The sequence below is a fragment of the Geospiza fortis genome, unplaced genomic scaffold (assembly GCF_000277835.1).
Source record: "Geospiza fortis unplaced genomic scaffold, GeoFor_1.0 scaffold40, whole genome shotgun sequence".
Lineage (NCBI taxonomy): Eukaryota > Metazoa > Chordata > Aves > Passeriformes > Thraupidae > Geospiza > Geospiza fortis.
Window position 1 is genome coordinate 23,985,074 of NW_005054297.1, and position 13,713 is coordinate 23,998,786.

At 37.4% G+C, this 13,713-nt stretch overlaps 2 protein-coding genes across 6 annotated transcripts in view; one reads left to right on the plus strand and one right to left on the minus strand.

Moving 5' to 3' along the window:
* Positions 1–1,142, plus strand: part of LOC102034041 (histone PARylation factor 1) — a 9,937-nt gene extending 8,795 nt beyond the window's left edge. Inside the window, exon 9 of the mRNA XM_031066778.1 lies at positions 1,065–1,142. Coding sequence (XP_030922638.1) covers positions 1,065–1,142 — 78 coding nt within the window. The remainder of the gene's footprint in view (positions 1–1,064) is intronic.
* A 622-nt stretch (positions 1,143–1,764) lies between these two features.
* CLCN3 (chloride voltage-gated channel 3) overlaps positions 1,765–13,713 on the minus strand; it is a 50,318-nt gene continuing 38,369 nt past the window's right edge. The window contains exons 10-15 of one of the 5 annotated variants that reach the window (XM_031065977.1): positions 12,596–12,782; positions 10,908–11,306; positions 8,848–9,064; positions 6,456–6,531; positions 4,689–4,817; positions 1,765–4,406 (exon numbers count right to left, since the gene is read on the minus strand). In XM_031065977.1, the coding sequence (XP_030921837.1) occupies positions 4,395–4,406; positions 4,689–4,817; positions 6,456–6,531; positions 8,848–9,064; positions 10,908–11,306; positions 12,596–12,782 (1,020 nt within the window). In that variant the 3' untranslated portion in view covers positions 1,765–4,394. Of the gene's footprint in view, positions 4,818–6,455; positions 6,532–8,847; positions 9,065–10,907; positions 11,307–12,595; positions 12,783–13,713 lie in introns of those variants that run through there. The other 4 variants (XM_005415553.3, XM_005415554.3, XR_004082916.1 and 1 more) reach the window with 4 other exon arrangements.

Below are 13,713 nucleotides of genomic sequence, written 5' to 3' on the forward strand. Positions count from 1 at the left end.
GGTGGCCGGGCCCCTGCCCAGCACGGCTTGGAGCACCGCGCTGGTGACTCAGGGCACGGCGGGGCCGCTGGGGCTCGGTCACCACCCCCTGTGCCATATGCGAACCGATCCCCACGACCCTGCTCCAGGGGATGGTTCTGGCCTTCTCCTTTCTCCAGTTGTGTTCTACCCCTCGGGTAAAGCATTCCTTACTGCAGCATACTCTTCTGTGGCAAAGCACTATCCCTGCTCCTGCGTTGCTGGAGCTGGTTCAAGTGGGAGGAAACTGATGGGATGAAGGAAATGCTGACATTACAAGAGAAATTAGGAATGCTACTGCAGTTGCTCCCTTGCTAATAAGAAGCCATGTCCAGTTTTAAATATTTCAAAATTAAAGCCAAGTGATTTTGTACAAGATGCAAAATAATTGCTTTCAAGGTCTTTAGTCCCCAGTTCTGTGTTCCTGTTATTGCACTTGGAGGTTTACTCTCTGACAATTGATTGAAGTAACAATCCAGAAACAAGGGAAAATAACATTTGCTCTTACTCAACAGCCCTGCCACCATCCAGTGACTTGACTTCCATTGTAGCAATTCACATCAGTACTAATGACAGCAATACTAATTACTACTGATAAAGATTATAGGCCAGTAGCACTATGCTAAAATGTAATTCCTACTCTTTTAAGCAAAGGATTGTTAGTTACATGTTACGTTATGGTAGAAGGGAGTAGTGGAGGTGCAGTGTAGGTTAGAGTGCTGCAAAAGTATTGTGAGTTTCAAATGCACATGCTACAGCTACTAGTGTAAATTTCACAACTTTATCCCTTTCATTCAGCATATTAATGTCCCAATTATTCAAGCACACAGTTACAGGCACTCATTCATAGGCCTAGAGGGGGTTTTTTATACATAAAAAACAGGTACTTTCCATCTCATTCTTGTTTTTGTTTCAAGTACAGGAGACCTTAATTTCAAGGCCCTGTAAATCACGCAAGTACTAAAACAGTAGAATCATGGAAAGGTTTGAATTGGAGGGGACCTTAAAAATGCAACTTTTTAACTGTTACTTAAATATGAACTTAGATCTGCAAAAATGAGGACCTGAGACTGGACATCCATATTCATGTATTAACCCCTGATGGAGAAGGTGTTAATACATGAATAATGTAATGTGACTAATAGTCCCTGATGGAGAAATCTGTTACAGGAGCTGCAACATGACTGATGTGCTGTGTAATAAACTGGGATAGACTGTTTAGCAGGGCCTGCTACACTAGAACAAGGAGTAAGGGTTTTAACTAAAAAAGAGAAGATTCAGACTAGATAGGGGGAATCCATTTTTTATTGTGAGCGTGGTGAAATATTGAAATGGGTTGCCAGAGGGGTGATACCTGCCCCTCCCTCCAAGTGTTCAGTGGATGGGGCTCTGAGCAATGTGTCTCATGGAAGATGTCCCTGCCCATGACAGGAGGGTTGGAGTGAGGTGATCTCTAAGGTCCCTTCCAGCCCAGGCCATTCTATGATGTGTACATCATCAGCAGATGGTTTTCAGACAATAAAAGGATCATCCACTTTTAACTTTAAATAAAAAATATTTTAATTCTATACTTAGCTAGGCAATGCAAGTACTGCATCTCCTAAACGCCATTCTTTTTGACAAATCTTCTTACTAGTTTTGTATGTAAAATTCCTAGCTGTTAATTTTCTCTCAGGGAAAATAAATGCAAATATCAAGACAAATCTTGTTTGTGAAAACAGTGAGAAAGTATGACAGAACAATAAATGGTCATACAGAAGTTTTTAATGCTTGATTAAATCATCACAGTAATGAGAATTTTTACTGTAATGATATGCAGTTCTACCACACTATTATAAATAAAAACATTAAGATCAATATTAAATACAGCTCTAGGCAACATCACAGATTAACAAAGAATGCATTCTTCATGAACCAGTATCTGAATGATTTAAAAAATAAAAAAATGCTGACACTTTCCCCCTCCCATCCACCACTTTTTTTTTTTTAATTAGTAACTTGAGTAAGGCGCTGCAAGTGTCAGGTTAGAAATTTTTTGTTGCACAGCACAGGCACACATACTTCATTAACAGAACCTCTATTGCATGTTTACCAGAAGACATTTTAAATGTCAACAGGGAAAGCAGGTTAAGAGTAAACAGAGATGCACAATTTATGTGCAGCTCTGGGGATCCACACAGAAATGAAACACAGCAGGAGTGTGAACTGTATTTTGATTCAGACAGCAGTCTCTAGAATTAGGTGCAAGTTAATACAGTACACACAGCAGTTTAAATAACACCAGACAGGGCGGAGATTTCAAACTGATTTAAGGTGATTTTTGTATGTGTACTGAGTTTGTATTCTTCCACTATAGAAAAAAAAAGCAGACAACAGAAATCAGTGTCACAGACAACTTCCAGAGCTGCCTTCTGTAAATGGGCCAAATGCTGCTCTTTGTGAAGCTTCCTCTTCTTCAGGCTTATGTAATGTAACACAGCAAATATTTAACAACTAACACTGACTTCACATGGAAGAGTACAGGTGGTTGTTGCCATGCTCCCATTTTTATTTAGCCCAATTCCCTGTTTCATTTCCAAACGTGTTTTTAATACAGGGCCTGATCACTGTGATTCCCCAGGCACATTTCACTTTCTACTGGTTCCAGTTGCTGCTGGAACTGAGATGATAAAATGCAGATGGCAGTTTTTTACTAAGAAAAATAAGTTCAAATTCAACAGTGCACTTACTTAAGCACAGCCATTTTTGTGCAACTCAGCCAAAAGTGCCAGAATTTTGGTTTGTGTTATTGTACTTAAGATAAAATCCTACTGAATACTTTGTGAATAAAGATGTTTGAGGTAACTGTGATGAATGCCTTAGAGATATTTAAGATTACGTTAGACTTTTAGTGTTTATATTCTTGCCATTTTTGCAGTCTTGTGAGCGTAATTGTTAAAAGAAAGAAATTTTATCCAACCTCATATTACAAAACACGATTTTTGTCAGCCAGAATTAATTTTTTTCCTTCCTAATTTAAGCTTACAGCATATTGTCATTTTTCTTCTGCATGCAGTTCTGGTGATCGTCTGATAAAATGAATACGAAACAAAACAATGTACTGTGAAGAAGTTAGGGGTCTGTCAGTTCACCTCCAAGTGTGTGTGTGTTGCTGCTGAATTTTAAAGTCCTGACAAAGTTTCAAGTACTGGATTCAATTCTGTCCTGCAGGTGTGAATACATATAATTTACACCTTTATATACTTGGGAGAAGAGTCAAAAGCAATCTAACAGTTGCTTTCTCCTATTACTTTTAAAACCCTGCAGGTTTGTTGTTTTTTTTAAACAAAACCCTACTATTACTGTTCCAGTTATCTGCCAGTAAAGAAAAAAGGAAATCCAAGGTAACGGCAGTGAAAGTTACATTTGAAAATGATCTTGCATGTATGTTGGATCATAAAGAAGCCATTTTCTTGAAACCCTTCATCTAGTTGTAAACATTTGCTAATCCTCCATTACTTGCAGAGGATTATGAATTATTCTATAAAATCACATTAAAAAGGTAATTAGTTATGTGAGATATTAACTGATTCATATTTAATAGATTTTTTAAATCCATACAAATATAAATAAAGAATGGTAAAACTTCAAGAAAAATAATATACATTTAGTGCAAATTATGAGTTACATTTCTTCCTACCATGTCAGCAGTGGAACGTCTTTTGTGGAGAAGAAAAAATAAAAATGACCATTCTCAAATTCTACAGGGGGGGAAAAGATCTCCGGTGTTGAAGCATGCATTTTTTTACCAGATACACGTATACAGAATTGTTCCAGCTCTTAAACTAGTAGAATAGCAGTATTTTTCCTTATACTGCACAACATTGGTATATATCATAGTGTGTTCAATAATACAAAAATTGCATAAGACCAGGTCACATCATTGATATTTTCTGCAGCAAAACCAGTGTTTTTCTTTAAAATACTGGTTTCACCTGGTTTTAGTTTCCTCATATCATGACAGCACACGGGTTGAAAGAAGTCTTGTGTGGTTCTTGGAAAGTATTACCTGTTCAACCTGGTTTTGTTGCAGTGCATCTGCACTGCCCCAAGCATTTAGTGATGTACGAACTTACACATTTAATGGCACAAGAAAAACCTCCCTTCTTGCGATCACACCTCAGTAACTCACAGTACATCTCAATATGAGAAACAACTGCTTCAAAAGGGCACACCAATTTTAAAGAGGCTTTGTTACGGCTCAGGAGAGAGAGAAATAAAGCTCTTCTGGAATGTAGAAAGGTGACGAGTAATAGTTAATACGTTTCATGAGTTAACACAACAGTTTTGAATGGTAAAAAGGGCAAGACCTTTCAGTGTCCACAAGATGGCTCAATTCAGAATGATCCCTCCAGAAACAGGGATTAATAACACATCTCTTCAATGCTGAAGTACCAGGCTGGGCTGGAGAACGGCACCGCTTTGCACGGCTCTCCCACTGCACTATCATGGCAGACCTGATGTCTCGGGACGCATCCAGTGCAGGACAGCAGCTCTCCCTTCCCACACTCCCATCAGCTCCCCCAGACTGACTCCTGATTGCCAGCAGCACTGTTACGTAAAAACCCAGCTTGTCTCTGATTTTAGAAGTTTTCCCCAGACTAAAGTGTTGTGCTATTCAACAAATGAACCTCCTCTTCCGTTTCCTCTCTCTCCTCAGCTATGGGTTTCAGTTGAACATTATGGAGGCGGGGTCTTGGTTTGCCGTCTGGGCCATATGACGGAGGATATCTTTTTTTGTTATAATGCCAAGGAGGCGCCTGAAAAGGATAAATGGAAGACTGATATTAATCCAAGCAGGAAAATAATGAAGTAGAACAAATCTGTAGCCAAGTCCTTTTTGTTGACAGGAATAGAGCAAAAGTAAACAGCCTGATTTTCTTATTTAAACAGAAACATTTTATTTATCAAAATGTTGAGGAACCACCAGTTTGATAAAACACAGCAATGCTGAGACGCTGTATCAAATGGTCTCTGACAGCTGTAGTCCATTTTAATGAAATACAAGTCATACAAGTAGAGCCCATTACAATTTTTATTTAACTTTTTGTTTCTACAAAAATCAAATTTTCATTAGCATATGCCAACAAAAAAGTAACAAAGAGGGACAAAGAAAAGAGAGGTATGAAAAAGAAATGACAGTGATCTCATTTCATAAGGGAGGCATGTTCCAACCTAGCCATCAAAAGTGATGTACTACTTGATGGCCCCAAATCAAACAAAGTCCCCTTCCCTCCTTTTTTAAACAAGAAGGATCCTTCCAGTCTGACACACTGGCTCAGATTGAATGTATTCATAGGAGCACACTGTACAGGCCATGAAACTTTTGTAAAATAAACAACAGTTAATTAGTTTTTGGAGTTCATGGCTTTAGAAAAATAAACTGTGAATAATAAAATTTTCATTTTCCAATTTAGATACAGTGCTCTTATGACAGGGTCTTTTAAAAGTGTAACTGCTAAACATCAAATAGAGTGAGACTGTCCAAAAGGATAATATCACAAGAGAAGCAAAGAGCAGAATGGATGAGCTGCTGCCCTTGTTATTCTGGTTAGTACATTTCAATTTGTCTTATTAAAGGACGCATGAAATACTTGTGAAATATTAGCATAAAATGAGAACATAATTAGCATGTTTTGCACATAAGCAGCTAAACATGGTGGGTATGTTTAGTAGACATGGAAGTAGCAACCCATGTCTAAATTAAGACAAAGTGTACCACCTATCTAAGGGGTTAGTTCACAACATCATGGTTAAAATCATATCTAGATTCTGAAGTCAACAGACTACATAGTGGCAGGCCACTTGGTGGCTAATATCACTGCACATTTTGTAAAGGATTACACTCACTGCTGTATGTAACAGTGGCAGAATCACACTTTACATAAAATCACAGAACTTTGCTAAAAAATATTTTCAAAAATTCATGTTAATAAAGGGGGATTACAGGGAAGATCTAATGATGCAATTAAAACATGCTTATCTCTTCTTCTCAAAAGATGTGATACTTTGCTATTTAACAGCTATTTAAAGCTGTCCAAATCAGAAAAAGAAATTGGCATATATGAAAATCTTAATTTGCATTAGGCAGGGAAAAAGTATTCCTAGCTGCTGGGGAATTCAAGAGATCAACCAGCTGAATGGATGTGATCTCATCAACACAAGTTATCACAAAGTTTACTGTTTACTTTCCTTTAATGTTGTGACTAACAGTATGCTCACATTTACAGCTTCTTTTCTACAAAAGGATTTTGCCCATGTTGTTTTATGTTTAATACAAATTTTCAGCATAAGATTTCATGGTTCAGACGATACCATAAAAGCCCTGAACAGTTCACAAGTTTCATGCTTCCTGACTTCTAATGTGTCTAATTATGAGATCTGATATATCTAATCACCAAGGGTTCGACGTGCTGCTTTAGTTGCTCGAGATGCTCTAATATGTTCTTCTTTGTGATGATCCCCAAGACAATCCTGCAACAGATTATGTTATGCTAATAACTGTGTGAAATCAAATGAAAAAAAAATTCTAATCATAATGGAAAAGGATTAGAGCAAACTGAAAAAGAAGAAAAAAAAAAAGAAATGGTTGCAGGAAAGCTAATGAGATAATTAAATGAGAATTTATTTGAAAGCCAGTACCCTTTCCCAGATTTTGCTTTTTTTCTTTTTTCTCCCAAAATGCTGAACAAAACTGGCTCTACAACCACCCCAGAGCAGTATGTTTCTTTAATCAGGTACACATCAGGGTAGCAAACTTCATCCCTTCACCCTAAATTCACATATTTTTGGGTTTTAGAAGTACTGAAACTAAAATCTACTTTGTATTTCCTTCGTTTAATAGTTATTTCTCCTCAGACATACAGATAATTATTGACATTTTAACAAGTCACAGAAGATGAACAAAGTAATAACTGTGTAAAGACATAGTAACTGAGGTTCAAAGCTGCCCTACAGAGCTGGGCTATCTGGTGGCCTTAGAAACAGACAGATTGAGACAAATTTCTTGTTCATGACAGGACAAATCAAGAGTAACTCCCTGGAATGGATATTCTGGTACAAATTTGGAGGAGTAAGGCTCAGTCTTCTCTCTGTCATCTGCACCAATTTCTGTACAATCCAGTCTGGACTGGAATCAGTATGTTGATGCAAGTCTTTAAACAGGTATATTCAGTTTGCAGGAAATCTGCCAGCGAAAATATAAAGTAGTGCTTGATGTCCACAAGGGTATATGCCATGGCTAAACACCACTAGTATGAGTATTTATGATCTGCTCTTCTTGTAATGGACAGTGTGCTTGTGGAATGTCACAAATTTGTAAACTGAAGTAGTACAAAATAAATATTAAAGCCATTCTTGCTACTTTATTATAAAATAGTTTAAAATTTATAGTAGAGCTTGACATAGTTTTGCACAATCAAGCTTTCTCTAGAGAAGATTTTAGCATCAATGTCAATGCTTGAGCACTCAACCACAACAGAAAGTATGAAAAAAAAAAATCATAGTAATTATTTTTCAGTGAAGTTCTATTGATTCCAATTTCCCTCCCCAAACAAGAATAATTACATGCCCAAACTAACTTCTAAGTGTCAGATCATTATGTCCTTTAGAAAGGCTTCTGGAAACACTACTTGCCATTCCACACAGAGATGCATTGAGGAAAAAACAAAACGAAACAAAACAAAAAAACAGAAAGGAGAACATTTAAATAAATTTGTTTTAAAATACATCTGAAAAAAAACCCGAACCTGGAAACGAATTAAATATTTAAATATTTGCTACATACAGCAGCAGGCCTTTTGCCCACAGAAAAACTAAGAAAGTCCCAGTCATTTCAGATTTCTTGTCCCAAGGACACTGATCAATCCTAAACATGTGAATAAGCAGACAACATTTCACTCCCTGTGTGCCTTAAAAGACATGCCAAAGGGAAAGCAAGATACTATGGTAGGAGCTTTGATGTTGCATGTCAAGTGTTTAATGCAAGAGATACAGAAAAGCAGAATGTTAAAGGAACAGCTGCACAGAAAAAGATCATGTAAAAAAAAACAAGGAGCAGTTTAGATAAGAGGCAATTACAATGAACATTTAGTTTTCATGCTGGAGGCTGATTTATTTAGTACATAATCACAGGACAACTCCCAACAGTCTCATTTACTAACATTCTAAATCTTAAAACTACTTTCCTGAAATATTTTGAATTGTAGAAACAAAAGTTGCAGATTGAAGTTCCAGAACTAGCAGCAGTTTAGTTGTTAGTATTCCAAAAATCAAAAAGCTTGCTGGTAATCGCCATCACTAGACTCCAGAAGAAGAGATACTGGCTAGATCATTTTCTGCTTTACTCTTTATGAACCCAGTATTTGTAGATGTTCAGGAACTGCTGATACAGTGCATGTTGCCAGAACATAGATAATAACCAGGAAATACAGGCCTTAGACTCTGCAGAGCACAAGACTAAATTTCTGCAAGACAAGTTGTGTCTCCTCCACAAGCAAGCTGCACAGACCAAGCTTGCTGAATGGCAGTAAATTTTTAACAGAACATCATAAAATGACTGAAATCATCTGCCTGCTTACCTGGAATACAAGGAAGGCATAAGAATTTCAGAGAGGTGCTATACCACAGCACATTCTTAATGAACAGCTGGGGTCCTCAGTTGCAATACCAAACCTACCATGGGTTCAAATACAATGATCCTGGCGTATATCCTGGTTCAAATACTCTGATCCTGGAAGTGAAAATTACTGTATCTAAAAAAATGCACAGCATTGCTGCCACTTTACTCACCCATTGTGTGTTACAAGGCACTGCCTCAGACCCAGCTTCCGGAAAATATCCACCACTATTTCCATTGGTGTGTGGTCTGTCACGGTGAAAGGGCTCATATCAAGGATGCTTCGGAGCTTCAAAGGTCGAGGGCTTTCTGCTGGAAGCGATGGGGTATGCTGGGCAAAACACACCCTGGAACTGCCAACAATCCCCTCCTGCTTCTTTCTAGCACTTTCTTTAAGAAAGACAGGGAAGGGGGAAAAACAGCAGAGGAAGAGGAATTTATATTCTTGGAGTAAGATGTTAATACAGACATACAGCTCAATCAACACTACCAGGCTCTCGCATATATTTCCACAGCCACTGCTTTATCCCGAGGAAGTGGTTGTGCAAAAATCACAAAAGCCATTTGCCATTCAGCTTTAGTCATTATTCAACTAATTGTCTCACTCAAGTAAGTAACTTTTATTTACTATAAAGAGGTGGAAAGGCTAAAAAAAGAACTACTCAGCTCCTGAAGAAACTGCCAAGGAAAAGTCAGTCTCAATTGACAGCCCCCTGAACTTTGTCCTCATACCCAACTTAAACCTCCCTCAGTACAACTTCAGGCCATTCCCTCAGGTCTTATCAGTGGGCATCACAGAGCAGAGATCAGTGCCTGCCCCTCCCCTTCCCCTCATGAGGAAGTTGCAGACTGCAATGAGGTCTCCCCTCAGTCTCCTCCAGACTGAACAGACCCAGTGACTTCAGCCACTTCTCATATGGCTTCCCCTCAAGGCCCTTCACCATCCTTGTGACTCTCCTTTGGATGATCTCTAATGGCTTTATAACCCTCTGATAATCTGGCACCAAAATTTGCACACAGGACTTGAGGTGAGGCTGTCCCAGAGCAGAGCAGGACAATCCCCTCCCTTGCCTGGCTGGGGATGCTGTGCCTGATGCACCCCAGGACACACCTGGCCCTCCTGGCTGCCAGGGCACAGTGACTCTTAAGACAGACACAACCCAAGACTAAGCAACTATCACTGTATAATCTCAGCAGTTGAAATGAGTCTTGCCTGTGAAAGCATTTTCTAAGATAAATGTTCTGCTTTTCCCCCATTTACTCAAGTAAATGCAAACTTTAACTAGTATGGTGTTGGTAATAATATCGAAGTTTTGTACACTCATATACATCCTATGTAATGTAATACCATGGTATACACAGTAGTAAAACCACAGGCAAAAATCTGACTGAAGTAAACAGTGTTATGTTCAAAAAACATGTTTTAAAAAAGTTTCTGGAGACTTCTGTCCCTTTCTCAAGTGTCTTTGTTTAAGAGACATGTATATATAAAAAAAGTCGTTTAAGATGCAACTTGCATCACTTATTTCATGCACTAAATGTTACAGTTTTGTAACATTTTCTTACATAACACTGTGTTTCCTCCTTTGGTTATGATAGTAGCCTCAAAATCCACAGAATTTTTCTTGCCAGTGCACAAAGCATTATCACAAGTATCACACAAGCACTAATAATATTCATCCAGAAAGAGATGTTCCAAACAGGGCTTGTGTGCTCAAGTGCCCAGGGACTAATTTCCCCTTACACAAACAGATTGAAAAACATAAACCTAAAATAATTAATATTGCACTTATCTCTCCATAATACAACCCTGGTTGTTATAACAAAAGTAAAAAACACACTGTTAGAAAGAAATAGGATATACATTTAAAAATTACTTGGACAGTAATTTTCACAGAATACTGATGGTCAAAATGAGAATTACTCAATTCTGAAGAATGTTACTATAGCATTACTCAAGGAAATGGGATACTATCAAAAGCCTCAAAAAACTGAAAAATACCAGATTAGATAATGTTTTGTCCTATTTGAGTATGACAACTTTTGTTTTTACAAGAGACAAAGAGATGAGGATTATCTTCATTTCAGAGCCTGCTACTGAAGATATATTATCATATAGTTAAATCAACCTGAAGTCTAAAAACATACAGAGTAAAATTCTATTTTAAATATAAAATAATATAAACCAATTTAAATTGGTGTATATAATAATGCAATATTGAAAGTTAATTACCTATTGCAATAGTTAAATCTCTTCTTAGAGCAAACCCCACAAGTCTCTGCGATTCCTTTGACATAATAACAGGAAAACCATTGTAGCTGGTTTCGTTGATCAAGGTTTCTATGTCTTCGACAGTCATATTGTCCTGGGTCAGAACTGCTAAAGGGGGGTCGCTCCTCCGAGGCCTCATCACATCAGCTGCCAGTGTTGTGTGAGTGAATTCTTCCTTTGCATCCAAGAAAGGATACCCATTCAGTCGGATGTGTGCTTCATAGATGCCTTCCCTACCAAAGGCATCTCCTACCCACTTACTGGTCATCACTGCGGCCATTAGGGGCACAATATATTCCAGCCCTCCTGTTAGCTCAAAGACAATAACTACCAGGGACACAGTCATCCTTGTCACACCACCTGCAAGGAAAATGATAGCCAGTAACATCTGAGTATCAGATAACAACGATTGTAGAATTTTGTGCCTTCCTGTTGAGACCTACAAACATAACTTTGACAAGAAAGGTCATCTGACAAACATCCTTCTGCGTAATACCAACAGAAGCAGACAGAGAAAATTAACACAGAACTTCAAGAAGTGAAAAAGAGAGTTTTAGGGAAAATTCATAGAAAGGGAGGTAATAATGGGAACTGGAAAATATGTACAGTTATTTAATGTAAGCTAAGAATAAAACTGTGTATATCTCCATACCACATCAGGGTTAAAAGTACTGTGAAATGCAAGGAAATCCAGTGATGTAAGAATCTGAAAAAAGAATGGAACTAATGCAAAGATGTCATAGATAGCAAACCAACAGCTATGTTGTCCAAAGGATTAGGAATTTAATGCTGTTGCTTAATCATAAAAGCTGAACAGAATTATAAGCTGATGAAAAGAAATCTCTTTCTTGGATAAGAGAAGACATGGATTATACTTCTCTTTTGTTATTATATAAAATAATTTTTTTCTGCTAAGACTTCTGATGCTATATCTTCATTTAATAAAAGAATATAAACTGTCTTTCAGTACAATCAAGAGTGATTCAATTTGCACTATTAAAAACCAGAACAACCTCTCCAAAACCTAAATTTGTATCACTAGTTTGATTGCCCAAACATAATTTTCCTTAAAGAAAAGTTCTACTTCTTGCAGAATCTGTCCTAACAGTTTTTAAGTTTAATTTCTAAGGCCACCAAGTTATAAATGAGGACAAGTTTAGGTCCCCAATTTAAGACTCTTTCCATAAAGCTGATTTTCAACAATTAGACTTGATAAAAATACCTTACACACTTCTAAAACTTTTGTTTGGAAAATGAATTTCAAGAACAATTTTTTGCAATTCATGTAGATGTCGCAGCTGATCACACCACTTCCTTCTAATAATTTTAACTGTACTTGACACTGTAAATGCTCTACTTCATACATTTCAAGGAACTGATTTCTCTGACCAATGTAGTGATGACATCTCTTGATACCAAAAAGAGAAAGCAAACACTACTAAAATTTTCCTATTTCTCATAAATTTAGATTTCACATTATTTCTCAGATCACAAGGATTTGAGGGTCTTGTGTGCGAAAGTATTATTCTGGAAGGAAGACCCTATAAACAGGTGTTCCAAAACTGCACAAGTTTATGTTTCCTTTCATTTTTTAATAATTATTTTGCTATATGAAGAAACCAGATACTTATTTGTTATATTTTGTTTACCTAAGCATGCAGCAGCACCAACCATGGCATAAAGACCAGGTGTAATACAGTCAGCTCCAACTTCACACCACTCCTTGAAAATGAACCAGTCATGATGGTAGTAAGCCAGCTGCTCCACTGCAATTCCTACAATCCTTCCTGCTATTGCTCCAATTGCCATACTAGGTATGAACAACCCAGATGGAACCTGCAACAAAAACAGAACTGTTGTCATGCTGCTGGGAACATATCTGACACATGACTTAAAAAGTGATTTTCTGTATTTTTTTTTTCTGAAAGGGATGCAAATACTCAATCTGTCAGGTTAAAACCATGTTAGGTGACCTTGGAAGGTTAGTAGACAGAATTCTATTGATACCTCTGATTGACCTGATTAGGAGAAATCATTTTATGAGCACGTTTGTTTATATCTTACTGTGTTTAAGAGAAAATCTACCACCAATACAGGACCAAGAACTAGACTCAGTGCCAACAGCACAATTCTCTACCACGTGCATGTCCAGTGTGAGCTGTGCTAATCATACAGGAAAGAGTTCCTTATCATTTCCTGTCTCCCTTACTCCTTCATGTTCCTCAGAGTCAGCATTCACTTACTAAACAGGACTGCCTTCCTAAACTGCTTCCTGACACTGCTATAAATTAACTAAACAGGTGAGTTTTAAAAGAGACTTTTCATTATTATTGCTGTTTCCTGTAGAAATGAGTGTATATAGAATGCTAAAACCACCAAGAGAGAAAAAGGCAAGATAATCCCCACCGCAAAAAGTAGGTAACACAATAGGTTAAAGAAGAAAGAAACTCCTATTGTCAGTTTAGTTACTTAAAATGTTTTTCTGCTACTAACTAAAGCTTTGTCACACAACCATAGCTTAGTAAAATATTAGTGCAAACTTTCTTTTATCAGCAGTTTCATATAAAGAAACAGTTGTGTATCTTTTCTTCTCCTTACAAAGCCAATATTTCCAAAAAACATACTGGTACCTAAATGTCTCATTAAACTGTAAATGCCTGCTGCTTCTCCTCACAGTAGTTGTTAACATCAAGATATTTTATATTGTGACTGAGGTACAGATGTGACTACAAAAAAGGAGCAGAATTTTTACTTCGTCTAAATGCAT